Here is a 27,616-nt window from a genome sequence, read left to right as displayed (position 1 = left end):
TTTTCAGAAGTCAGACGACTTGAGCTCATTTATATGAAAAAGCAGTCTCACTGACTTCAAAAAAGTAGAAGAGTACTTTGCTTTATTGACATCAAACAGAACTTTGTTTCTTCTACATGTTCTATATAATAGTAGCACAAGGGAGTTAAAAGCAGGAGGCATATTAAAACATAGCCACTTCTAAGCAGTCTGGATATTTCCTATCATAGAAAAGAAGAACCCTGCCCACAGATTCACATTAACATACACGGTACGTTAACATCAATCTCGGTACCGCACGCCGGGCAACGGGCGTGTGTGCGTGCGGGGTTGCAGGCTGCAGCAAACTCGCGAACAACAGTGTTCGGGGGGCACCACGTGGGACACACGTGACAATGAGGAATGAGGCTAATCTAATCTTTTACAGCCAGGAGTGTGCGGGGGGGGGGGGGGGGGGGGCCGGGGGGGGGGGGGCTCCTGTGTGGTGCGGCCGTCTGTCCGGCAGGTCAGACACGCCCGTGGAGCCCCCACAACAGGGGCGTTCAGCACAGCCAGCCAGCCGACCGAAAATCAGAGCTGGAAAGAAACCGACGAGGAAGGCGGTTCCTCCACCTCGGTAATACTGTTTTTAGTCCAAAAGTGAGGTTACTGGCTCTGGAGTTCAAAAAGCATTTTATGCCGTAAGAACGGAATGAGAGCAAGAAGATAGGCATGTGGCCGCCCACGAGGACTGATGGAAGGACACATCTGGAGACATAAGGGCTGGTAAGATCACCGTTTTTTGTTTTAAAAACCAACCTTATTAATTTATACTCATTCCTCACAGACCAGACTATCCAATGATCTGAACATTTTGAACAGGTTTAAAGCAACAGTTGATACTGTGTTCATCTAGCAGAGATATTCTATTAAAACAAGAATCCCACTAAACTTTCTGGAACAGGCTGCGTGCCCTGCGGCCGCACATGAAGACAAAGGGCAGCTCCTCCGGCGTCCGCCTCCCCAGCTGGGGCCCCGAGCAATCATAGGTGGCTCAGCTCAGGACAAGGCAGACCCAATCCTGCCCGCGGTTTTGTCACCGAGGGGCCAAGATCAGGAGCAAGGAGCCCAATGAAATGACTCCGACCCATCGTCCCTCTGACACCAGGCGCACTGAGGGGTGGACGGGTCACACATCCTAACCAACTTCATCCAGGGGGGAACACGCCCAAGCAGACGCCCGGCACGAATCAGGAGTCAGCAACCCCCTGCCTCTTGACAGCCCGCTCGGTCAATGTTCCGCCAGGCCACTGACAAATGAGCGAAGCTGACCAGTGTGGTGTCATTCTGTCCCCTCAGGGGAACATGACGATGGGACAAGAACCCCGCACAGGGCCCCGGTCTCCGTGGGCAGCAGACTAGGTCTTGCTCCGCCGGAGGAGTGTGGCTGAGGGGCTGTGGCTGCCCTGGAACTTGAGGCTCTGCAGGTTGACGTGGGCCCCGTGCTTGAGCAGCGTCTCCACTGTCTTGGCGTGCCGGCCCTGGGCAGCCAGGTGCAGCGCGCTGAGGCCCTGCTCGTCGGCCAGGTTGAGCACGTCAGCGCTGACCAGCTCCTCCACCACCTCCGAGTGCCCGCTGGCGGCGGCCAGGTGCAGCGCCGTCTGGTTCCGGGGCCCCCGGGCCAGCACATCGGCCTTCTCCTCCACGAGCAGCTTGACAGTCGCCAGGTGCCCGTTCCGGGAAGCCAGGTGCAGGGCAGTGCAGCCCTCCGCGGTCACTGCCTCCCTGCTGGCGCCTCGATGCAGGAGCAGCCTGGCGGTGCTCGTGTGCCCCGTCTCCGCGGCGACGTGCAGGGGCGTCTGCGCGAGCAGGTTGCGGACATTGATGTCGGACCGCAGGTCGATGAGGATGCGGGCCACGCGGTAGTGCCCCCGTTGGGCGGCCAGATGCAGGGGCGTCCTCCCGTCCAGCGTCTGGGCGTTCACGCTCACCCCCGGCTGTTTCGCCAGCAGCTTGACAATGGGCAGGTGGCCCTGCCAGGCGGCGTAGTGCAACGGCACCCAGGCGTCCTTCCCCTGCAGGCCCACGTCAACACCTCGGCGCAGCAGGATGCGCACGATGCTCTCCTGCCCGTGCTGGCAGGCCACGTGCATGGGCGTCCGGCCCTCGAAGTCCACCTCATTGATGGAGGCGTTCTTCTCCAGCAGCAGCCGCGTGCTGCACTCGTCCCCATTCTGGGCCGCGAAGTGGAGGGCCGTCCACTGGTCCTCATCCGTGGCGTTGATGCTGATCTTCCGGGACAGCAGGAGCTCGACGACTCCCCGCACCCTCCTCTCCACGGCCAGGTGCAGGGGGGTGGAGCCCTTCCTGTTGGTCAGGTTGGGGTTGGCATTATTGAGGAGAAGCCACTTGACACACTCCTCCTGCCCGGCCTCCACAGCCAGGTGCAGCAGGCTGGCGCCACCGTCCAGGACCAGATCAACGTCCTGGGGCTGCAGGATCTTCATCAGCCTGCTGGTGTCCCCGTTCACGACGGCGTCCACGAGCTTCTTCTTCTGGATGTCTGTAGTGCTGAGATCTGCGGGCAGAGCAGACGCAGGGGTCAGGAGAGGCTGCTCGCCTGCAGGCTCCCCGAGGCCCGGCTGGTGTCCTAACGGGGCCCACACCTCCCCACGGCCGCCACGTCACTTTTCACCTGAAACTGCTTAAGTCTTGTGCTGTCTGCACTGATTTAATCTTGGGTCTAGCGGGGAGGGGGAGAGCTTGGGCAGGTCAGTTAACGTCTCCAAGGTGCTCTTTTGTCAATTTGCAAAACAGAAATCATTCTGGCCATCCTGTAGGGCCGTGATGAGATCAAGAATGTAAAACTCAGGCCCCTGCTGGTGCTCAGAAATGGCAGTGATTACCAACAGGAAGGGAGGGAGAGAGGGAGGGAGGGCACAGACCAGTGCAGCCCCCAGTCCACCCGAGAGCTCGCAGCTCCTACCCCAGCGACACCCCTCCAGGGCCCACCTGCCTGCTCCCAGCCCATCCTCCAAATGGTGGTTCTCGTCCCGGCAACACCACTAGAAAGTTTCCTGCGATAACCCTCAAAGGACTGAATCTCCGATTTCAGGAGGACCCTTATTCGCCATGAAAAGGGTTTTTAACATAAAAACTCTCCTGCATTGTCTGGAGTCCTGATTCACATTGAACAATATGCCCTCGCAAGAAACACTGCCAAGGGGACTTGCCTGGGAGGGCGGGGTGCTGGGTGGAACTAAGAGAATGCCATCAACCCAGTCTGGACCTGGTGTTTTTACTGTGACTTCTGAGTTGGGCCAGGAATTGATCCTCCCTAAGTAGGAAGACGTCATCCAGACAGAAAGTTCTACATCTTTCTCCGAGGGAGACGGGGTATTTCTTTCCTTTTACCTCATCTTCACGGCTTACTTCCCGTCTGGCTGTCCAGCCAGAGCCTTCCCCATCTCTGTGTCTCCGTCTTTTCTCAACCCTAAATGCCCTCTTTCACCTCAAATTTTCCACTCTGAAAATCCCAGGAGGCCCACAGCATCCGGGAAAAGTGCTCCCTTCCTGGAGGAATTCCTCGATTCGTCAGGAAAAGCAAACATCCCCTCCTCCTGGTGTCTGCACCCCTTCCACGACCCTCCAGCACCGGGCCACCCCTGCAGTGCAGCCCCGAGCGTGAGCATCTGTCCTCCCCTCCCAGGGCTGCAGCCTCCTGAGAGGCAGGACGTGACCACAGCCCATCCTCGCAGGCAGCAGCGAGGGGCTACAGTAAGCACCAGCCCCCACACCCAAGGACCAGCGCTCAGGGCAGGGAAAGGGAAAAAAACACCCTCTAAAAAGAAAACCTATCAAAATTAACATCAGAAGACAGGATGAGCTAACTGAGAAGGGTCCCACCTAACAGGCAGCATAGAGACATATAGATGGGACCAGGGTAAGTCACCCCTTACAATGCACAGGTGTAGTAGATGGGGACCCCAGAAACGAGAAAGCATGGGGCTATTTACCCAGCACTGTCTGAGAAAGGGGTGCAGGGCTGATATCAACAGAGAGAGATCTCCAGGGTGTGGGGTTCGATTCACCCACTGGGCTCCCTTGATGCAGCTTGGGGTTTTCAAGCTGCAAACCTGAGGTTGAAGCCTGCACTGGGTATGGGCACAGGTAAGACCCCCCTCCCCCCGCCACGCACAAGCAGGTGCGTGGCACCATTCCCTTACACTTACGTGACACCCCACAGAGCTGGCCAGCCAGTGTCCATCTGTGCTTTGTGCTCAGTGAACTAACTATGCCACTGACCCCCAAAACCAATTAGCGAAGGGAGGGAGAAAACAAAGAATTACTGCGTGGTCAAGAAACGGGGTGCCTGATCCTTTTTAGTTGCTCACGGACACCATACACCCTGCCCGCGCGCCCCAGCCCCATGATGAAGCTCATTCTTCCCCAGGGTGTGGGGTCCTTGCTCACCGCCCGTCGAAGGCTCCCGCTCAAAGGACAAGGACAGCGACCCTCTGGAGGAAAAGGCGGAGTCGACGGAGGACACCCCTGAAAGCCGCTTGCCGCTGTTGGCCGAGGGCAGCTTGGACTCGGAGGAGCTGCGGCTGAGCTCTTCCGGGCCCTCGAGGGTCTGAGAGATGCCGGAGTCCAGCTGAGACAACAGCTCGGAGAGGCTGCAGTCGGTATCGAAGGTCGGGGCAGAGGCTCGCTTGAGGGGCGCGGGCACGGGCGCCTGCAAGGACGAGCAGAGGGAGGTGGCTGAGACCCCATCCACGACACGAGCGGGGAGGCAGAGGAAGAAGGGTGGATGGGAGGAAGGAAGGGGAACACGTGGGTGCACCGTAAGCCAAGCAGGGGACTCAACTCCCTGTTACCATCCGCGCGGCGCCAGGGAGCCCAAAGACAACGCGCTGGGTCCACCAACGGGAACGACATTGGAAGATAAAGTGGACTTGATAAAAACGGCAAGTCCAGCATCACGCTGCCAGGGCCCCACCTGCCCGGTGGCACGGCACAGAGCGCCATCCAGACAGAAGGCAGAACACAAATAAGCTGCCTAAGCGTGACGCCTGAGTGCTGGGCTGTGTCCGCCCAGCACGGGTCGGCAGGGTGAGAAACAGAGGAGGGAGCTGGGTCCCTGACCACCTGCGAGGCCTCCGTTGAGCCGTGCGAGTCTGGCTTGGGGGCCATGTGGACAAGGACGAGGAGTGGAGCCAGCACACGCCCCTCCATGTTCAGATGCTGAGTGCCCCACAGAGGTTTGCTTAGCTCCCAGCCTAACGCCAATGGCCTGGGACAAACGCCAGCACCAGAGAACATGTCAGGAAGTCAGCTTCTCAGGCTTCACCCAATGAGTCTCGTTACCTTACAGGTATTGGGTTAGGCCTGGCATAATTTCTTATCACATCTTACGTCACCGGTGTGGCACTCAGGGAACAAATCATTTATGAGCAGTTAAAAAGTGCCAGGCCCCCAAGCCATGAGTGCAAAGACCCCCAGACCCCACACCCACTCCCCCAACCGGGCCCAGCAGGGGCCTCCCATCCCCTGCTGCAAAGAGCAGCCAATGGCGGCATCTTAACGCCCAGCACAGGCCTGCATTGTTCATTTGTGACCACAGCCAGGGTGGGGATGGACGCAGTTGGGCAGAAAATGACTCTGGGGCCACCGAGGGTGGCCACAGGGCCTGCCCTCCTGCCACCAAGCACAGGACTCCCAGAACTGGTTCACCAGAGAAGCAAGCACGTGGCCTCCTGGCACAGGATGGAGCTCAGATGGCAGGTCCGAGCCACAGAACAGGGGTGAGGGGTCCAGGCTGGCAGGGGAGTGTGCAGAAAGGAGAGGCCCGGGGTTCGGAAAAGTCAACCCGAGGCCCATGCAGCAAAAAGAAAGCCTGCGGGCGATGCCCATTACCTCGCTCTTGGGCGCAGGCGGCGTTTTCACGTCCAGATCTCGGGTCATCTCTTTCACCTCCTCGTCAGGCTTTTCACACAGGTCCTCGGTTTCAGAAGTAATTTCTTTTGGGGAGAAAACAAGAAAGGGCACGTCACTCAGAAAAGGACTCGTGAGTACAGCTCTACTGAAACGTGCAACCTTGGGGATGGAAGAAGCAACACCCTAAGGGCACACGTCTTGGTGGACTCGGTCTGCACCGCAATTCCCACGCTGCTGGCCCCCCGCTGAACTCACAGACAATCGCCTGGGGCCTCCGAATGGGCCAAACCAGGCCTCCCACCAGCAACCATCTGCAGGGTCAGACTCAAGCAGGAGCCACGCTGTTGCAGTTTCCAAAAATCCTCAGGGAAACATCAGGGGACCATCTGCCAGACCCACCAGCGGGAGTCCCCCTGATGGCCAGGCTGCCAGCACCCAGCACCTCATTCAGGTTGTTTCCCTGAGTATTGCTGTTTTGTTTTGTTTTTTTTGCTGAGGAAGATTCACCCTGAGCTAACATTTGTTGCCAATCTTCCTCTTTTTTTGCTTGAGGAAGATTGGCCCTGAGTTAACATCTTGTGCCCATCTTCCTCTATTTCGTATGTGGGATGCTGCCACAGCTTGACTGATGAGTGGAGTAGGTCCATGCTCAGGATCCAAATTCGTGAACCCGGGCCACCAAAGCAGAACATGCAGAACTTTGACCACTTGGACAGGGGCCAGCCCCTTCCCCATGTGTTTTAAATGCAGTGATCGTCTTCATTTTCCTAAGGATCATTTTTCTAACCAAACAACACATCTGTTCCATGGGGACAAGACCCCAAGAGAAGTGCAAAGGAAGCCTCAGGCCAGCAGTCACAGCAGTCCCTAAAAGGCACATCGCTGCCTCGGACCCTGAACCACCAAGTATGGGCCCCTCCGGGCAGCAAGCCCAACCCCGGGCGGGGGGTAGGGGTGAGCGGCTGGAGCTGACCACGCAGTTCCTGTCACCCCATCCCAGTCCTGAGGGCTGGAGGGCCTCAGGCAGGTGCCAACCTGTTCGTGCAGGGCTCACCTGGGTGCACATGTCTCTGCACAGCCTTCCTCATCCGGCCTCCTCCCCACCCCATCCTGGTCATCAACTCTGTCCCCTGTGACACCAGCAGAACAATCTAACAGCAACATTCCAGGGAGCCCCGAGGCCGGGACCCCTCGGGTGGAGCGCTCACCTTGGAAGGTGGGCCGTTCGCGCGGATCCCCATGCCAGCATCTCTGCATGAGGCGTATGAGGTTCCCACAGGCGCGCGGCCTGGGTCTGCAGACGGGCGGCAGCTCCGGGCGGTGACCCTTCACCACTTTCACCATAATGTGCAGGATGTTCTTCTCATCTGCAAAGGAAACACGCCCGCGTCAGCACAGCTCTGCGGGGCTGGGGGCCGATTTCTCACCTCCGGGAGGAAAGGACGAGGAGCGCGCAGAGTGAAGCCCTCAATGTTCGTCCCCTGGAGCACTCCCCACCTGCACCCCACCACTGGGAGACCACGTGACTTCCTCTGCAAAGCACAGAGCTTTCTTTCATCCCTAGTCTTACAGGGCACGTGTGTTCTCTATTTTCCAGGTTTTAGCAACTACCTCTGATCTATCAAATGAAATCAGTGCATTGTATCACAGAGCAGATCTTTCTGGGCATGGAACTCAAAGGAAAACCGAGTTCAAAGGAGGAAAACATCGAATGAGACATGTTCCGCAGTGGGCAGTGCCTGCTGAAGGGAGAGGACACTTAGAAATCGTGGAGCCACATCATCCAGCCCCCAAGTGGACCCAAGCTCCCTGCAATGATGGACAAATGCCTGAATTCTGATGCCTACCTCTCCTCGGGGCACACAAATGGGGGCCTTCGCGCCCCACAATTCATAACGTGGGACCCCACCTGTCCTCCTTTCTAAACTCCATCACAAGCACGCCTGGACTCATTATTGCCGTCATCATCATCATCTTGGTCACAGACTGGGGGCGAAGGTGACCCCCGATGGGCCAGATTTCTGCTCTGCTCAGCCTAAAACCACACTGTCCATCAAGCTGCGTCTGAGCTCCTCGTTTCCAGCAGCCGTCCTCAGCCCCATGGTTCCCAGCATGCCCACGCGGGGGACCTCAGCGGGCAGCAGACGCAGAGCAGCAGGTGCGGGAAGTTGGCCCGGAGTCCCCGACGGCTGCCAGGACTGTATTCCCATGTTTTGTTTCACTTTCCCGTTAAACCTTGTGCAATAACCATCTGAGGTATCTACACATTATCTCCATGATAACTCAAGATGTCCAAAACCCAGCACGCCCTCTCAATAAAATCAAAGTAAATCCAACACCTGCAAGGCTTTCTACTGCCGAACACAGATGGAGAGAGTTCACGAGCCTCCTGTTCCTGCACCCTGCACTCCGCTATCTACCAAGCCACAGAGCACGCAGGCCTCGCCTCTTGGCCTTTATATCGTGAACCTGGCCTCGGGTGTTGCATCCGTCAGACAACTTCACGTCGGGCTGGCATGCTGCCACGCGAAAAAGAATTCAGACCACAGACCTCCATGGAGGAGGGCAGGGAGGGAGACGGGGGGTTGCTGGGAAGACAGTAGAGACACAACTCTACGCTGGCCCCAGTCTGCACCTCAACCAGCAATGGCACCCAGACCTGGGGGCCATGCATTTACTCTGATCTGCATTTTTAGGTATTTTTGGTCAAACCAGAAAATATCATGAGTAGCCCAGAGACGCCTGTAGAGGAAAAGGGAATCTTTCTCCAAAGAAGTGAAGAAGTGGTTGACTTTTACAATAAACCAAGTCAAGGCAGCAAAGCTTGGAGGACAGAAATCAGAACAGCGGCTGCCTGGAAGGGGGAAAGGATGCTACAGAGCTTGAGCCAGGTGGTGGCAACCTGGGTACACCCGTGGGTGTCAAAATCCACTCCACGATTCTAGAGACTGGTTGCCCGACCATGTGAACGTACTTCACATGACTGAACTGGACGCTTAGAAATGGTAACGATGGTCAGTTTTATGCTATGTGTATTTTACCACAATTAAACATTAGAAAATTAAAGAAGGACTAGCTAGGAAACAATCACAACGGGCAAATCCAGAGACAGAAAGCAGATGAGTGTTGCCAGGGGCCGGCGGTGGGGGAATGGGAGTGACTGCTTAATGGACGTGGGGTTTTCTTCTGGGGTGATGAGAATGTTCTGGAACTAGAGAGTGGTGATGACTATATAACACTGTGAATGTACTTAATGCTGCTGAGTTGTACACTTCCAATGGTTAACGTGATAAATTTTATGTGATGTGTATTATATCTCACACAACACAAGAATTAGCTGGCACCTAAAAAAATAATCCAGTGAACAGACCCCTGCAGACTGGTGCCTTTTCCTGGATGGGAATGACACCACAGGAGCACTTTGTCAGCATATACAAAAGCCCACAATGAGGTGGGCTGTGGGTCTCCATGTGGACCTCTTGGGCAGGACAGAGCAGCCTCACCACGGGAGAGAGTGCCCTCCGTGGCTCCAGGAGAGCCGGACCACTGCCCCAAGTCCAGGCCACTCACCTGCAAATGGCTTCTTCTGGGTCAGCACGCCCCACATCACGATGGCGAAGCTGGAAGGAAATCGGGCACGTCAGTGTCTGTGAACCTCTTTACATAAGGTCACGAGATCTCACGCTCAGCCACAAGCTTGAAGAAAACCACTCCAGAGTCTCGGAGAGAAAGATGACACCAAGACTTTCTCGTGAATTTTTTAAATGAGCAAACACTCTTATTGTGGGTCACACCACATCCATAGCTCAGAGGCTAAACAGACAAAACCCTGCCAACTGAGACCTAAGTTCCAGCAGCACGAGGGGTCCCCCAGAAGGATGCTGCTCTGTGACTAGACCATCGGCTCGCGGGAGAACGCCCATGCCTCCCGAATTCACCACCGTCTTCTCGCAAGCACTGAGCCTCAAAATGCTGACTACAGCTCTGGGTGTTGCGAGCAACCTGCTCACGGAGATTCCATCAGAGGGCTACTGAAGACAGCACACAGCAAAATGAGGTGGTGATCCCGCTGAGCCTCCCAAGGTCCTGTCTCGGTTGTTGGAAATTATCCACATATATGCGTAATATATAAAATCACTCGATACTACAAAAAAGAGCTCAATCTGACACTTTAAAAAAAAAAAAAAAACAAAACCAGGAGTGCACACCTTGAGCCAACACCCTGTGCTGAGTTGACGGTGGCTGTTTAGAGAGAGGCAAGAATTCTTCCTTGAAAACTGAAATCTGCAAGTTCAAAAGTTGAAACGCTCAACTCTAAAATAAACAGGGAATCTTATTGTCCCCAAACTCGACAAGCTGTGACTGGCCCTTGAAGATCCCTTCACCAGCAGATGTACAGCTAAAGCCCAGCTAAACACACGCACAATGGTGACTGTCAAACCAGTCCACCGGGACTCCAGGCGGTGGGTGGCGATGACAAGAAAGCCGAGATCGAGTGCTCAGGGCTCAGGGTCACAGTTACCGTGTGTAAGACGAGAACCACAAGGAGGGGCTGAGGGCAGGCCTGCACACTCCCTCTCTCTGTTCTTCTCCTAGGAGTCTGAGTGACTAAGACCTTTACAATTTCGGAAAGGAAGGCATCGGATGACTCGTGGCTTATCCTCCAGGACATAAATCCCACGGACGGTGTTTTGTGAACAGTCCCCAGCACGTCTGCACTCCTCTGTCAGAGGTAAGTGACACTTGGGAGAATAGATGCTGGCCCAGAGGGGACTCGATTTCAGAGAGCCCGAATCCACATGCATACAGACATGCAGACTGCTTAAAGCCGCAGGTTTTCAGCAGATAAGCTGTAAAAACCCACGTTTCTTAAAAATACTAGAGCTTTCACAGTGTGCAAGCAGCCAGTCTAGTTACATAACTGGCTCCAATCATTAACATTCTGCATCCTTGGCCAGCAGCACCCACAGGAGACAGCGGTCTCTTGTCTACCTGAGGTGGCCTGCAACAACCAGCTCAAAACCCCAAACCCTTTCATTTGGACTGAACCTCATGTCTGATGGCACCAAGGGGCCTCTGGGAAAAGCACCATTCAGAGCATGAAGAATCGTTCAGAGCTTAAGAATCGAGGTACAAGCCCCCCGCGGGGCCAGGCACGCAAGGGCTCCGGGGGCTGCACACCTGTCACACACCTGTACACGTCGTGCTTGGTGTCGAAGAGCCGGCTCTTCTCTCGGATGCGCTCTGGAGGGAGGTAGGCGATGGTGCCAAAGAGGCCGTCCATGCTGAGGTCGTGCGAGTGGGACAGCCCATTGCACTTGGCCAGCCCAAAATCGGAAATCTGTAACAGAGCAGTGGGAAGGAGGCTCAGCGAGCTGCTACTCTAGATGCTTTATTAACACCTCCCCTCTGCAGTGTTGGAGGGCGCACTCCCCAACACGTCCGTACCAGCACAGTCGGGAATCAGCCCCTGAGAGCCATCACCTGAGCTCCCCCGGGCAGGCAGGCAGGCAGGCACAACTGGGTTAGAAAGAACGAAGCCTGAGGCCATCAAGAGCTTGATGCATGGGGGAAAAGGTGACACTTTAAGGAAGGAATTCACTAGAGGGAGAGAACTCCAGAAGAAATATAATCCTACTTCTGTCAGGCACAAAGTCTGCCATTGTGGTCGACAGCCCCCAAGGGCACGAAGGGAAAAGGCAGCCCTGAGAGTTCTCAGACAACACGTGAGAAGCCGGGTGCTAGAGCAGCGGTTACACAATCGCCCCAGCTGGGCAGGCGGGCAAGTGGCAGCAGGTTCCTTAAGGGGAAGTCCAAGTGCCTTAAAGGGAAGGGCACCTTCAGAAGCCCTTCAAAGCAAGCAAAACACACCACACAACCTGGTCCTCCATCTGCACCGTTTCGGGATCTAGACACTTGCTGGCTCCTTCACCAAACGTGCATCTCCTCCACCACAGGCCCACCGCCTGAGGGGCACCTGGACCCAGCTGCTCAGACCCACTCCTCCGCCTCCTCGTCTCCTCTGGGCAAAGGTCTCCAGAGAGCTCCTGGAACCCATGGATGGGGGAAGCAAGCCATCCCGGACTCCCCAAGGGGCGCAGGCTCTGCCTCCAGCTCCCCACCTCCTGGTGTGAACCAGGCCCCCGGAAGCCGCGTGTGTGGGATCGGGCCACACTTGCTGGCAGTAAGGGACTCAGGGTGCCCATGGAAAATGGCCCCTTTGGGTGCTCCTTCAAGGCTTACGCATTTTTTTAAGACTTCTAATTAACTCCGGGGCTCCTCCTCAAACACACCTACAGAGGGATAGGAAACGGGGCTGAGTCAGGCCCTGGGTTCTGGGCTCACGGTGCCCATGGGTGAGCCAACGGCCTGGCGCCACCACCACGGAGCACGGGGAGAACTTAGGACTGGTGACTCGGTCCTTCAAGGGCTCTCTGATCACATCTGCTGGGAGGTGATGGGAAGGAAGCTCGCCAGACTGGACCCGGCTTCCATTTCTGCAGCCAGGCTGTGCCAGGACTGGCGTGGGTCTACAGAGTGGTCTGGCCCACTCTGGGCCCCTGGCAAGGTCTGTTCTCTGGTCTTCAAGAAACTCCTCACACTGGAAGGGACATCACCCCGAGTCTGCAGATCGGTAAAGCAGCTCGGGGCTGGGGAATCTCAAAACAAGTTTCAGCTCAAAACTCTCAGCAGCTTGAACCTTTTAAGATTCAGAAATGAAGATGGACTGGAATGCAGGGATCCTGGTACCCACTGCCCCCCTTGCTGGCAGCTTTTTCTCTTCATTTCTGCCATTTTCAGACAAAGTCAGCCACTTGAAAATATATTTGGTGAAGGAAAATAAGCATGAATTCTATGTAACAGCTCTGGCATCAAAAAGCAAACTCGGAAATCAGAATTCTCTGATGGCTGCCAACTCCCGACCCTGCAGGGTGTCTGTTCCGTTCTCTCTCACCTGTCCTGCCCAGGGCCTGCCTCGTCTGCCCCCCGCTTCCTCAACAGGAGGACACCACACAATCCCTGGGAACAGCAAATGCCCTATAATTTACAAATGCATTTCCCTGTTAGCATCCGCCTCAGTAGTGCCCAGAGCTGAGCACTCACAGGTGCCCCCCAAGATGTGGGCCCTTCACCTTCCAGGTCCAGCTGGATGGGACTAACGAGGGGCATGGTCAGGGCTGTGCTGCCCCAGAGACAACGGCCATTTCAGACCCCAGGAGAACAGGACCCTCAGCATCCCTCTGAACATAGTCTGGTCTGAGCAAACTGGGCCAGAAGTAGCCTGAGATTTTAAGTCAAGTTATCTCATTTTCAACTTGAAATGGGTTTACTACCACTACGTGAAAATTACTATTTTAATATTGATATCTAGTACATTTAATATTCATATCAAGCATCAATCGATTATGAAGCATCTTAGTACACTTGGCAAAGTAGGTGGTTGCTGGGAAATTCTCAGTTCCGATCATCCTATCTAGGGACAGAAAGGGAGTCTTGAGAGGCACAAGGGATGGGGGTGGACTGACAACTGACGATTTCAAGATTTCCAATTACAGTTTTATTGCCTGAAATAACCACTGACTATCTGACTAGAAATCCGGGAAGATCAACGGGGAGCACCAGCTGACCTGGAGCCCCCGCTGCCTCCCTGCCCCCAAGTCAGCTACTTCTGAGAAGGAAAGAAACGTGTTATGCAAATACATTTTCTGTTTGTCTGCAGCCGCGTGAGGCAGTCACCTAGGCACTGCTGGTCCTGGGCCTCCAGGAGCTCGGGAAGCCGGGCGGGTGTCTGCCTCTGCCCGGTCATCACTCTGCTTTCTGTCCTCGGAGACCGGTCCACACAGGCTTTGCCCCCTCCCTTTCTCAGCCTCCCAGGATCCTTCAGAAAGGGCCACTCGGCTCCCTAAGGAGTCTCCGCCATTTACTAAAACTGCCCTGACGGGCCAGGCCTGCCAAGTCAGGTGTTTATAACACAGGAGGAAGAGGAACATGTTCCAGCTGGGCAATGCAGAAATGACCGACAAGGAATGCAAGCCACCCGTGGGCCAGACAGAGAACAACACTCGTTTTCCTTTTGTAGTTTTTTGGTGAGGAAGATTGGCCCTGAGCTAACATCTGTGCCAGTCTTCCTCTATTTTGTATGTGGGACACCGCCACAGCGTGGCTTGATGAGTGGTGTGCAGGTCCGCTCCCCAGCTCCTAACCTGCAAACCCTGTGCCACCAAAGCAGAGCACACGAACTTAACCACTACGCCACTGGACAGCCCTCAGTACTTGTTCTCCTAGTGAGCAAGTATTAAGTGCCTGCTGTGTACCCAGCCCTGCGGACAACTCCACAATGAAGGTTAACATCCTCAGCATGGAAAAGATGACTACCTACTGGCCACAAAATACCTACACCAACGGCACCAACCCTCACCCAGCACTTCCCCAGGCCAGGCACTGAGCTAACAAGCACTTTCTCATCACGGGACCCCTTACAATGACAGAGAGGGATTACCAGCAGGGGACACAGTGGGGGAGGGGGCTGTGCTCCGAAGGAGGACACCTAGAAGAAAGATGTCACTGTGATCCTCTCAGGGACCCATCTTCCCCCCCAACCCCAAACATCCCACACGACGCGTTAGCAGAGCAGCAGAGAGAGTGGAAAGGGAATGAACTGAGATAAAAGCCCAGCCAGGCCAATGTCCACCTGTGACTCTGGAGAGACACCTCAAAGGGACATGGCTGCAGACACACCCGTCTGAGGATCTGGTGAGCCTCCCACGGTGGCCTCCCTAAGCACGTTCCAAGCAGCCTCTATGACAACAGCAGTTCAGCATCCTTAAAGACGAGGGTAAGGCCCTCACGCACCCTCCATCCTAATCCGCCTATGCCTCCTGCTTGCCCTCCCCCAACACCCCAGAATTTCCCATGACTTTCATTGGGCTGGTTCCTACACACAAAGGCTCTTCTCCTGCCCACGCCCTCACTCCTGAGCAGGAAAGCTTGACACTCTCTGAAGACCCAGTCCCACCCAGTAACATCCCCCCAACCCCAAGGGGCTGCCTGGACACCTACTGCCCGCTACCCACTCTGCCCTCGTGACACCGAGGGCCACATGATATTTGTGAGCATCTCATATACGGCAGCAGGTCAGGGGGCTCTGGAGGGCGCAGACCCGGTTCTAACCTCTGCTCGATGACCTACAACTGGGGGACAGAGGCCCGTGCGTTAACCCCTGTGAGCCACAGGCCCCGGCCCCAGGGAACCTTGCTTTGCAGACTGGGGCAGCTTCTGAGGTGGGGCCCCTGGCACACAGCAGGGACCTGTCATTATCTCCTGTTTCATGTATATATTCAAGTCTGAGACCAAAGGCTTCACTCTCCACGTGGTGACCACGGGACTGCACACTCCTAGTGACAACTCTGTGATGTTTTCAGGGGTACGGGACGACCAAGCGGAAGGAGGCAGGATGCCCTGGAATCCTGGAACTCCAGCACAGACTTGGGACCACCACAGTGCCGACTCAAACCAAACCTTCAGAGCTTGCCTCCATTCTCTGGGTTTCCTGCTTCACTCAGCAGGAGAGCACTTCCGTCTTGCGCTAAAATCTTACTACTGAGGGACAACTTGTAACTACTGTCCGACATGAAAATGCACTTCCCTACCCACCCCAGGCTGGCTCGGCGGGCAGCGCTGCACCTGCTGCAAACTCCGGGCTCAGGGAGCGGCCGTGTGCATGTGTGCATGCCAGCAGGCCCCACCCCTCCTCTTACAGGTGAGGAAACTGAGGCCCAGCGAGAGCCAGGGGCAGAGCCAGGCTGAGTTCAGGCCCTGCCTGCTCCTCAGGCCAACAGGGAGGGGTCCTGCAAGCCGTGTGCAGCCCCAAATAGCCTGGTGTCAGAGCAGCGGGCGAGCCCCTGCTGAACCGGGAGGGTTTTGGGCCATCACTCCTGGGTCCTGCATGCACTCACAGGCCCACACACTCTCCTGAGTGGAAGGGAAAGGGCCGGGGCACCTCATCTCATGGGCCAGCACAGAACCCCGGGCCTCCCGAGGGTGCGAACGTCACGGCATGGGAAAAACCCCTGTCGTGTGCCCCCCAGGGTGTGGGCAACAGGACAACCCTGGACACAAAGGCCTCCCAAAGGAGAGACATGTTTAAAGAAATACAACCTAACGACATTAATAATTGCCAAGTGCAGGTGGCCACCCCTGGGAGTGACCCGTGTTCATAAGGGTCCGTGTTCCAGATGCACATATTGGGGTGTTTATAGCAAGCATGACAAGACTGGGGAGTCCTGTGCTGAGAGAGGCCTTTGCTTCAAGTTCTTCTCGCAACAACTTTCCCCTCTTCCACCCTCAAACTGACCTTAAGGTTCGACCCCTCAACACCATGTTTCCCTGCCTTCCGAAAGCACTCCCCACGCCGGCTGCCCGGTGCCCACCCAGGGCACCATCGAGTCCCTACCTTGACATGGTAGTGGGCGTCCAGCAGGATGTTCGCGGGCTTGAGGTCCAGGTGGAGCAGAGGCGGGGACATGCAGTGCAGGAAGTTCATGCCCACCGCGGTCTCGTGGACGATGCGGAAGCGCAGATCCCACGGCAGCGGCTCGGAGGCCAGCAGCTTCTCCAGGGAGCCCGTCTCCATGTACTCCATGACCAGGCCCACGGGTTCCTGGCAGATGCCGTACACGGGCAGAATGTAGCGAAACTTGGCCATCTCCATCTTCTTGGCTTCCTCCAGAAGTTCCATGCGCTCCCTGGAAAAGTTCGAAGACATGAGGGACACGCAGTGGTCACCTGGCCACCAACGCAGAGCACCGTGGCCAAGGGACAACCAGCTCCACACGGCTGAGAAAATTACTAAAAGGCACCCATGTATGTGCAAGTGCACGCACATGCACGCACACACAGAGCTCACTTTAACGTCAATCAAATTCTGGGTCTTCCAAAGTCTTCATTCCCACAGCTATTCAAACACACGTGTGCACGGTGGGGTGATTATAAGAGAGAAGGAAAGAAATTCTAATGATTACCTGAAACCCTCAGGGAGCACTGAGCCAGTGCATGACCCGGGGCCTCAGAATGAGGAAGTCGACGCTGACAAGCCCTTTTCTTGGGTTGAAGGAAGAAAAGTTTAGGTTCAACTAAAAGTTGTAACAAATTATCCATCCAGAGAACCCAGCTCACCTTCTTCATTAAGCCCAGCACTCTAGCTGGGCCCCCATTCCTGAATCCAACCTCACACTTAAATTAACGGTACATTAGTCTAAATCTGGGGTCTGCAGACTGCTGTCCAAAGCTACCTTTTTTTTAAACCATTTTTTATTGTAGCAAAATATACATAATATACTATGTCTCATTTTAACCATTCCTAAGGGTCAAAAGCATCATGATCATTCACAATGTTGTGCAACCACCACCACTGTCCACACCCAACACTTTTTCATCATCCCCAACAAAAACTCTGCCCCTCTTCAACAATCACTCCTTCCTCCCAGCCCCTCGTAACCTTTCTTCTGCTTGCAGCCTCTATGAACTTGCCTCAGCATGATGTGTTCAAGATTCATCCATGTTGCAGCCTAATCAAAACTTCATGTCTTTTTATGGCTGCATAATATTCCATTGGATGGATGGGCCACATTTTGTTGATCCATTCGTCTGTTGACGGACACTTGGGTTGTTTCTACCTTTTGGCTATTGTGACTAATGCTGTACATTTGTACACAGAGGTGTATGAATAACTGTTCAGGTCCCTGCTTTCAATTCTCTGGGATAGAGACCTAGGAGCACAATTGCTGGGTCATGTGAGAGTCCCTATTTAACCTTTTGAGAAGCTGTCAAATGCTGTCCACAGCCCACCTCCTTTCTGTAAAGAAACTTCAACTGGAAAACAGTCTCCCCCACCCACGTCCACATGGGCTGTGGCTGCTCTCCCACTCACAGCAGAGACGAGAGCTGCCACGCAGACCCTATGGCCTGCAGAGCCTGAAATATTTGCCCTCTCGCCCTTCACAGAAAGTTTGCCAACCCTGGTCTAAGGTCACTTCCTGTTGCAGCCCATGGATTTACAAAACCAGAATCCCAGTGTCATGGTCTGTGTTAGCATCACGGGTCAAAAGTCCCACAGTGCATCCAGGGAAAAAGGCTGAATCCCAGAAGACAGGGCTCGACCACGTGCAATCTAGGTCAGCAGATCTCAAACACGGGCACAGGAGAAAACACCCCGGAACCAGCTGAAATGCAGATTCCCAGGCCCCGGGGCTTAGCCAGTATCTCAGCCCCTCTGCCTGCCTGTCCAACCCCTGTAGCTGGGAGCCGAGACCTTTAGGAGCACACACTAAGGGGCTGCACAGTGGTGTCTCAGGGATCCCTGGGTGTAGACCAGTGATCGTCATATACAGGTGACTTTGTCCCCCAGGGACACTGGGCGCTGTCTGGAGACATTTTGGTTGTCACAGCTGGGGGCTGCTCCTGGCATCCAGCAGGTGAGGCCTGGGATGCTGCTCAGTATCCTAAAGGCATAACACAGGCCCCAAGGCAAAGAACCATCCAGCCCAAAATGACAACAGTGCCAAGTCTGAGAACCTCTGGTATAGACTGAGCTAATGCATTTCAGCCAAATTTAAAATAAACTACGACAGTCTAGAATCACCCACTTAAGTACTCCCAGAGTTTACTTTAATTTTAACCTGTTTCTACAATCAACTAATATTCGACAAGGGAGCCAAGAACACCACAAACAGTGCTGGGAAAATGGAGAAACACATGCAGAACGACGAAACTGGATCCCTCTCTCACACCACTCACAGAACCTAACTCAAAATGGATCACAGACTCAAACATAAGCCCTGATACCATAAAACATAGAAGAAAACATAGGGAAGAAGCTCAGTGACATTGTTCTCGGCAAAGATATTTTGGACATGATGCCAAAAGCACAAAAAACAAAAGCAAAATTCAACAAATGGGACAACATCGAACTCAAAAGCTTGTGCACAGCAAAGAAACAATTAACAAAATGAAAAGGCAGACTACGAAACGGGAGAAATGTTTTGCAAATCACGTTGTCAGATAAGGGGTTAATATCCAAAAATATATAAAGAACTAACACAATGACAACAAGAACAATCCAATAAAAAATAGGCAGAAGAACTAAATAGGCATTTTTCCAAGGAAGATATCAAACAGCCACCAGGCAGATGAAAAGATGCTCAACATCACTAAACATCAGGGAAATACAAATCAAAACCACAATGAGCTATCACCTCACACCTGTTAGAATGGCCACTGTCAGGAAGACAAGAGATAACCAGCGCTGGTGAGGATGTGTGAAGAGAGAACCCTTATACACTACACGTGGGAATACAAATTGGTGCAAACGTTAGGGAAAACAATATGAGCATCCTCAAAAAATTACAAATAGACCTACTGTACAATCCAGCAATTCCACTTCTGGGAATATACCCAAAGGAAATGAAAAAAGGAATTCAGTGAGATATATACATCCTCATGTTTACCGCAGCATTAACCACAATAGCCAAGATATGGAAACAACCCAAATGCCCATCAACAGATGAATGGATAAAAAAGCCGCGCTGTATCTATAATGGAGTATTATTCAGCCACGAGAAAGGACAAATTGTCATTTGTGACAACATGGATGGACCTTGAGCACATTATGCCAAGTGAAATAACTCAGAGAAAGATAAGTACCGTATGATCTCACTTATATGTGGAGTCTAAAAAAAATCAAACATAGTTAAAAAAAAAAAAAAAAAAAACCACCACCACGGTAAAACGGTGGTTACCAGGGGATGCAGGTCAGGGGATATGACTGATGGTGTTTAAGGAGACAAACTTGTAACAAGTACTAAAATGGCCACAGAGATTTAACATACAGCTTATTAAACATAGAAAATAATATAATATGTACTGTGATAAATATCATTACAATGGCAACCATATTACAATATAGAAATGTATCAAAGTAACACGATGTGCACCTTAAGTTTACACAATGTTACTTGTCAAATATATCCAATTAAAAACATTAATTTGTTTCTTCTGGAGATCGGGTTTCTGGTGGGTGCTGAGGAACCTGCTTCCTAATAAGCTCCTACAGGAAAAGTCCTGAACCATATGCCCAGACATGCCCTCGTCAAGCTGGGAACCGCGTAGCTCCACTGTCCGGACACTGCCATGCAGGCAGCAAGCTGGGGTGGCCCCGGGGACTCCCCCAGAATGCAGATTCCAGCACAGGCAGCCTGTTCCCACTGCAGGGGCTCTTCTGGAGCCTGGATGTACCTGCCCACATCCCCCACCCAAACCTGCACCTGCTCCCATTTCCCAGCCTGCTGGAGAGTCCAAAACTGCACCAACAAAACGAGTCTGTTTCTTACTGATTTGATCTCCTCTTCGAGACTACAACATGCTCCCAGCTGCCCTTACGGTTACGGAAACATTTTCCAGGGAGGAAGGCTAGCGGGCAAGGAGGAGCCTCAGATTACACTGTTTACGGCACGCTGCAGCACCTGAGCTCTGCTTGCACTGAGCACAAAGCACTCAGGGTGGGCACCCTCCCCCGACCCCCCGATGGTGGATGTGGAGAAGCAGGAAGCCGGCAGACACAGAGCACATTTTCCAGAGAGAATCATTAAGACTCCATGACTGATTGGATGTGGAGGAGAGAGAGGCAGCAAGGACGACCCTGGATCTCCACCAGGAGTCATTGGGTGGGGGTCAAGAGCTTGGTTTTGAACAGGCTCAAGGAGCAAAGAATCCCACTGGCCTTAGAAATAAGTGAAACAAGAATCAAGAGCGAATCATGACATGATGATAAAACAAACCTGAGTCTAACATGGCTTGCTTTCTTAGCATCTGGTTAAAGGGCCAATTAATGGAAAGCAAGACGTCCACAAGAGTGCCACGCCAGCCTCTGGCGGTCCCTGGACAGGGCCAAAGAGCTGCTCCCTCCCTCGGGTGGAAACTCTGGACTGACAGGTTCTAGTACCTCATCCAGGTGGGCCAGCCCCTCCCCACAGCCTCGGCCCGCTTGGCCAGGCCCCGAGACCACATGGAGGCAGACCTCAACCCTGTACCCAGTCTCCAGGCATCTGGAAGAGGAAAGGGCTGGGTGCCAACGTCAAGCAGCCTTTAAAACGAAGCCGGTCATTTAAGAAGGAGAGAGAACATGACACCCGTGGGCCATCTTCTTTCTCCTACACTATACTGCTGCATACAACCGCCGCTTCTCACAACAGTCACTCACTCCCCAGCTGTTGCAATTGGGGCTCAGTTCCAGCTGTTGCTTCTGCTTCCTGTTAAGTATCAGTTTTGTGACTTGTCTTTTCCTACTGCTTTTAGTTTCTTTTAAAGTGGCCAGCACCCCCCCCCCTTGGGGCTGGCCCCGTGGCCGAGTGGTTAAGCTCGCGCGCTCCGCTGCAGGCGGTCCAGTGTTTCGTTGGTTCGAATCCTGGGCGCGGACATGACACTGCTCATTAAACCATGCTGAGGCAGCGTCCCACATGCCACAACTAGAAGGACCCACAACGAAGAATATACAACTATGTACCAGGGGGCTTTGGGGAGAAAAAGGAAAAAATAAAATCTTTAAAAAAAAAAAAAAAAAGAAAAAAAAGTGGCCAGCACCCCCCCCCCACCAGTGTATGTCCTTCGAGGGACACTGCGCTCACATGGCACTGGCATGTGTCCTGCTGCAGGATGGAGACCCACTTCCAGTGGGAGACAGTGTGAGGCTCCCCTCCCGGTCCTCAGGTTTTCGCGAACTGACAGTTCAGGTGTTTACAGCCTGGCCGTGCACAAGGCTCATTTTCCCCTGTAAGTAGACATCCTGAGAACGAGCCTTCCACACCAACCCTGACTGATAACAAACACGTATTTTACAATTGCATTAAGTGGAAGCTCTGAGCCACTCTGCAAATAAAGTGTTTCCTTCCATTTGCCCAATGGGCTTCATACATAAACCCAGGGTGACTTCTGACTGCCGAGCTCATTAGCGACTCCAGAGCCATGCTGGCAGATCGCTGGTCTCTCCCCACACCGCATCGAGGTAGGCAAGTTCGCTGCTCTCTCCCAGGCCCCAGGTCCTTCCACAGAACAGACCCCATTTACCTTAGTCAAAAAAACAAAAGGGCCGGCCGGTGCTGGTCTGCTCCGGAAAGCTGATCAAGGCTGGAACGTTCTGAGAGAGCCCAGACCCTCACCGGAACACATGCCAGGCAGGCTTTGCACAACTGATCATTTCGTCGAGGAAAACCAGCTATCCTGGAAAATCAGTCATCGTTTCCAGGAACAAAATTACCTCCTTCATGACAGCTCAATCAGAAATGCCTCAGAGCAGAGAGGACCCCACCCGCCTGTTGCCAGGCCTCCCCAGTGTGAGAAAGCGGGTCCCTGGATCGCCCAGCGGGAAGTTTAAGGGGACAGGAGGTAAGCTGCTTGGCACAGGCCTGGGGAACAAGGTTGGCCAGGGCCCCCTAAATGCCAGTACTGGTTGTGTTCAGAAAGGTGGGCACAAAAAAAAGGTTCATCCTGTTTCGATTTTAGTAATCCCTGAGCTCAAACCCAGCCGCCTCCATCCTCTGGCCTTTCTTCAATTGCTCCTGGACACCCCGCTGGGACGTGCCTCCCCCAAACCCTCCCTGCTGGTTGCCAATGGCTTCGGGCAGCCTCAGCCTTTCCCCTATTGATGTCCCCGGCAGTATTTGCAATTCAATAAGCCTGAACCCGGCCCTCTCCAGGAGCCGAGGAAAAAGACCGAAAAAGACTCCTGGTGCAGAAAGCAACCAGCAACTGTTTTTTAGTCAATGGCAATTATTTTTTTTAAATACACTTTTCCTCGAAGCCGTGTTTCTGGTTCACATTGATGACAACACAAAAGGAACTGTAGATCCATGACTATGATTACCATTATTATTTTAGGACCTGGAGAGATTTTCCAGCAGTGCCAGGGCCCAAGTGCTGGGTGGGGACCCTGGAGCGCACAGTCCTGGTCCTGGTGGCACCATCATCAACTCCCATCCTTTATTGTTAGGAGGGAAGTTCAAGGCCACTCGAATCCACTGACATCAGTCTTCATTAAAACAACCTAAAAATCATGACGCGCTAAAAGCGTCCCTACAATTAGGCATAATTCAGTAGGACTGGCGTCACGGTTCTCTTCGGTCATCATTTCAGAAATGTCTCCTCCGCCCGCTTGGGGAGAGTCATTAATTGTGTTTCCCAGCAGGAATGGAGAAGGCGCCCCCACCTCTGGACGCCCTCTTGGTCCTAGATGGAAAATATCTGGGCATTAACAGGACCAAGTTGGGGTTCCATGTGTTAAAGCTACTGTCTCAAGAGCACTTACATTATTCCACTTTTCGTTCTCATTTAGGGCTGTATCTCCCCCATCCCAGGAGGGCATCGGGGGTAGGGAGAAACATCAGAAATATCACCAGACCGATCATTTCTAAGAGATGCTTTCTGGAGAAGCTCCGGGGTTCTCCTCCCGGCTCAGTCACAAATTCCAAAGACAGTCCGAGCGCTCAGCAAGTCGAGGCTTCCCCTTCTGGAAGCATTTCTCCGGGAAAAAAGGCGAGAACGGGCCCAGGATGCAGTCTAGGAAGGCAGAGAAGCAGTCAACTGCAGGGAGAGGAAAGACTCGGTGCAGAGAGAGCTCGGAAGGTGGGGGACCCAGAGGGAGAGCGGGTCCCCTGTGGGAGAGGCAGAGGGAAGTGGCTTGGCCGTCTGCTAGCGGAGCCTTCGGCAAGGCCTGCCCGGCGCGCGCCAATCCAATGACGTTCCCTGGGAGCCTCCAAGGGGTTCCCACACTGCTATTTTTAAAACTGACAAGAATCGGGCTTGTCCGATCATCAGCTTGTACTTACAAACCCTGGGTTTGCTCAGGCTCGTCCCGACCAGCCGGTGCCCATCTCGCTGGAGCTGCTGGGGCCGCCGCCTGGGCCAGGCCCTCAGCTACGCAGAGCCTCCTCTGAGCCCGAGGGAACGAAGAGATGGGGCCTCTGGGGTCACCTGTTCTTGTCTAAATGGAATGTCCCCACCCCTAGACTCTGCCTTGGCCCCCAAGACCCCCTAATGAGGGCCAGCCAGGGAGCCACGTCTCCTCAAAGCCAGCAGACATGCCCTTAAGGAGCAGGAAACAGATCAATGGGGCGTCTCTTGTGGACTCTCCGAAGGTCCCCTTGGAAGCCCCCCTGGCAGGCGTTTCTCTGCTCCTTGGGATCTTTGAGAGGTGTAGGGTGCTGTGCAGCCCCTGACGTTTCCCACACTGAAGTACATGCTCACATGGTCCCGGGCGGCTGCTGGGGATCACGCCCCGCTGTGCCCAAAGGGTGGCATAAGGCCGAGGGAAGGGCAGGAGCAGGGGACCAGGGGACCCCGGCCTGCCTGGAGGGACAAGCAGCCAATGAAAATCAGCCTGGCCTACACCTGTACCTGCGGTGGGTCCCCAAGTAACACATGGAGGGGGCCACAAATGACTCCATGTGCCCTGGGAAAGGAAAGGCCCAGCCCTCGTGGCACTGGTGAGAGATGCCATCCTTCAAGACAGCCAGGAGGGGCCCACAGCCCCGGGGGGCTGCCCCCAGGAAAGTCCTATTCCCCACTCCAGGGAACATCTTGCAAACAGCGGGGTGACGATGGGAGGCAGCTCCCTGAAAGCGCACTGAGACCAAACTGCCAGAATTTGGCAGGATGAGCAGCACAACTCTTCCAAGGTCTGGATGCAACCCTGCAGGATTGCGATGTGACCAGTTTCTCTTGCCCTGCGGCGGGAGCGACACAAATTCCTCTCAGGACCTGAAGCTGAATACACTCAATAATTAACCCAGTTTTCTTTACAAAGAACCGAGGTTTGACCATCTTCTCAAAAAATCACCCACTGCTGCCAACGCAGAACTCCAGCCCGCCCTACCCGGCCCGGCAAAGTGCAGGAGGTGGATTGCTTCCTGTTGGGTGATGGTGACCGGGACCTAGCCACCCAGGACAAGCCACCACCTGCCTAGTTCGGGCAGGGCAGGAAAAGACTTCCAATTAAAGGACAAAACACTTTTCAACCAGACTATGCAACATCCTAAGTGACGCGCCTCCAATGGAGAAACCCTACCTGCCACTGGGCCACCCAAGAAACAAGGGCCTGGTGGCTGGAAATAACAGATTCTGAAGATGCAGGCTGATGAGTCAGCCTGGGGCCAGGTTTGTTTACTTTGCCCTTCCAATACCAGAAATTGGTGTTAAAACTGCCCCGATGAATAAAACTCGCTTGGACTGGAAGATTCCATCAGACAAATGTCCCGGGGAGTGTAAAAATACCCCTAGGGCAAGGTCTTGCCTTTCAGGATCTAACCACTGGCTGGTATTCAAAGTGGTTTGGATTCCATCAAAACAACCACAGTGCCCCTCCCGGCATGAGATGTTCCCAGGATACGTGGCACAGCGAGGGGAGGAAGGGTTTGCACAGCTTCACAAGCATCTCACCTTTGAGTTACTTATATTTTTATGACACTTGTCACCACTCTGATTAAGTTTCCAAGGAACACAGGGGTTGAGGCTTGTAACAAAAACTGCAATAGCTCTACCGTGTAAGCGCCTAGGCCAGGACACAAACGCAAAGGCAGAGAGTGCGGGGGCCTCTTCTCCCCAGGGCCTGTTCAGTGTTGCTGGCCCAGGGCCTGTTCAGTGTTGCTGGCCGTGGCAGCACACACTGCCATCCTTCTGTATACCTCAGTCCTGGGGACGCACACAGCCACCCCAGAGATGGGCATCCCCACCATGCTCCAGGGGAAAAGCTGGGTTTTGGAGGCCCCATCACTTAACAAGCTGCGGATCAGAAATCGGGTCTCTGAGACAGCAAAGGCTATGTGGAGTTTAAAAGGAGCTGCTGCTCTGAGTCTGTGAGCTTCCAGGCCTGGCTGTATCAGAGGGATTTCCATACTGAACGCAAACACAACCTAACTTCTAAGCAGAATACAAAATCACCATACAAGTAATTTAAATGTGCTCCACTGAAAAACTCACACGTAAATTATTATTATTAAAACGCAACCACATACGGCGAAATCCAAAAAAGGGAGCTGCTTCTGGACACCGTCCTCCCAGCGCTACCCCTAAATCACGCACAGACCATGATCGACCGAGGGAATTTAACTGGAGCGGCTCTGCGTCCTTTGCAATTGTCTTTATTAACTTGAGCACCCCCGTTAGGAAGGGATAGGCAAGTTGCGTCCAGGCTTTCGGACAGGGAAACTGGGGGTCAGGAGGGCGCCATGGCACGGCCACGAAGCGGGTTAACGCAAGGCCCCTCCCCAGAGGCTCGGCCTCGAAATTAAGCCAGCTAAAACGAGGGCGTGAGGCGAGGAAGCACTGGGCGGAACGAGCCCCCCGGGCCACCTCCCCGACCCCACGGCCAGGCCCACGGCCCGGAGAGCCGACGCGCAAGTGCCCGGGCGCCGAGGGAGCCTGGGCCAAGCAAGCCAGCGCTTCCGACCGAAATAATTACCGTCTTACACCAATTTGTGTTTCAACGCAAATTACTAAGTAAGTCGAACGGAGTCTCACTCACTCACAAAGCCCAGATCCCCACACGGCAATTTCTCTAAGCCGGGCGCAGACCGCAGCGCCCAGGTGGGTCCCGGGCGGGCCGGACGCGCCTCTGGTGGCCGCGACCCTGAAAATCTGGGGCCTCACGGGAAGCCAGGTGGCCCCACCAGGCACCCTACAGCGTCTCGGCCAAACGCGAGCCCCCGAGGTGCCCCCCAGGAGCCAGAGCCCGGGGACCGGAGCTCACCAAACCAGTCCCCGCGTCCCTGCGGCCGCGCAACCCGCGCTGACTCCGCCTGGGGCTCACGGCCGCGCCCGGCGCTCGGTTTGCCTCGGAGACCACTCAGGAGGAGAGAAGGAGAACCCCGGAATCCAAGTCCCCCGACCCCGGCCCGCCGCCGCGAGGCCCTCCCGGCCGGCCGCCCAGCGCCGCGACGCCCCGCCCGGGCCGCTGACCTGTCGTCGACGTGCAGGCTGGGCGAGCACTTGATGGCGAGCCACGTCTTCCAGTGGACGTGGCGCACCTTGTACACCTGCCCGAAGCCCCCCGAACCGACCTTCTCCCAGCCCGCGAACTCGCCCGCGTCGAAGGTGCGCAGCAGCCCGAGGGCCCACGGGCTCCCGCTCTCCCCCTCCATCGCGCGCGTCTCGCCGCCGCCGGCCCGCCGCGGCCGCCCAGGTGCCCAGGTGCGCGCCCCGCCCGCCGACCTCACTTCCGCCGCGCGCCCCGCCCTCCGCCGGGCCCGCCCCCCGGGGCCGGGTCCCCGCACGCCGACCCACGGACGCCTGGGGTCTCCGCGCTCGCTCTGGGGGCGCAGAGCGTGCTCAGGGCCGGGCGGCGCGCGCACCTGCGGGCCTGCGTGTATTCGCGCGTGCGTGTGTATATGAGTGGGTGTGCGTGTGTAGGCCATTGTAGTCGCAAGCAGTTGTAATAATTCACTCTGCCCACTTTTCCCCAGTGCTATCACTTTGCAAAACTTTGCAAAAAAAAAAAAAGTATACTCTCACAACCAGAATACTGACTTTTATACAATCCACCGATCTTATTCAGACTTCCCCCGTTTCATTTGTCCTCGTTTGCATGTGAGAATTAAGTTCTATCCAATATTATCGCTTGTGTAGGGGCGTGTATCCACCACCAGAGTCCAGATAGAAAACATTCCTTCACACACGG

At 54.5% G+C, this 27,616-nt stretch overlaps 1 protein-coding gene across 1 annotated transcript; it reads right to left on the bottom strand.

The window, feature by feature from the left end:
- Positions 1–73: 73 nt before the first annotated feature.
- Positions 74–27,129, bottom strand: RIPK4 (receptor interacting serine/threonine kinase 4). The gene is made up of 8 exons (XM_046651645.1): positions 26,899–27,129; positions 16,349–16,640; positions 11,088–11,236; positions 9,466–9,515; positions 7,104–7,262; positions 5,875–5,978; positions 4,432–4,693; positions 74–2,536 (listed from the first exon to the last, which is right to left on the bottom strand). Exons 1-8 carry the CDS (start codon positions 27,078–27,080, stop codon positions 1,377–1,379), a joined length of 2,358 nt encoding a protein of 785 aa, XP_046507601.1. The 5' UTR covers positions 27,081–27,129; the 3' UTR covers positions 74–1,376.
- Positions 27,130–27,616: the final 487 nt, after the last annotated feature.

Source organism: Equus quagga, unplaced genomic scaffold (assembly GCF_021613505.1).
Source record: "Equus quagga isolate Etosha38 unplaced genomic scaffold, UCLA_HA_Equagga_1.0 73442_RagTag, whole genome shotgun sequence".
In the NCBI taxonomy this organism is placed as follows: domain Eukaryota; kingdom Metazoa; phylum Chordata; class Mammalia; order Perissodactyla; family Equidae; genus Equus; species Equus quagga.
This window is presented reverse-complemented; position numbering and strand designations above follow the sequence as displayed.

Bases quoted from the DNA above. Each gene is read 5' to 3' on its own strand.
- RIPK4 (XM_046651645.1), bottom strand. From the start codon at position 27,080: ATGGAGGGGGAGAGCGGGAGCCCGTGGGCCCTCGGGCTGCTGCGCACC. The intron at 7,263-9,465 runs GTGAGTGGCCTG...TTTCCTTTGCAG, and splicing joins CCAGAAGAAGCCATTTGCAG to ATGAGAAGAACATCCTGCAC. The intron at 4,694-5,874 runs GTAATGGGCATC...TCGTCCTTGCAG, and splicing joins CGCCTGCGCCCAAGAGCGAG to GCGCCCGTGCCCGCGCCCCT.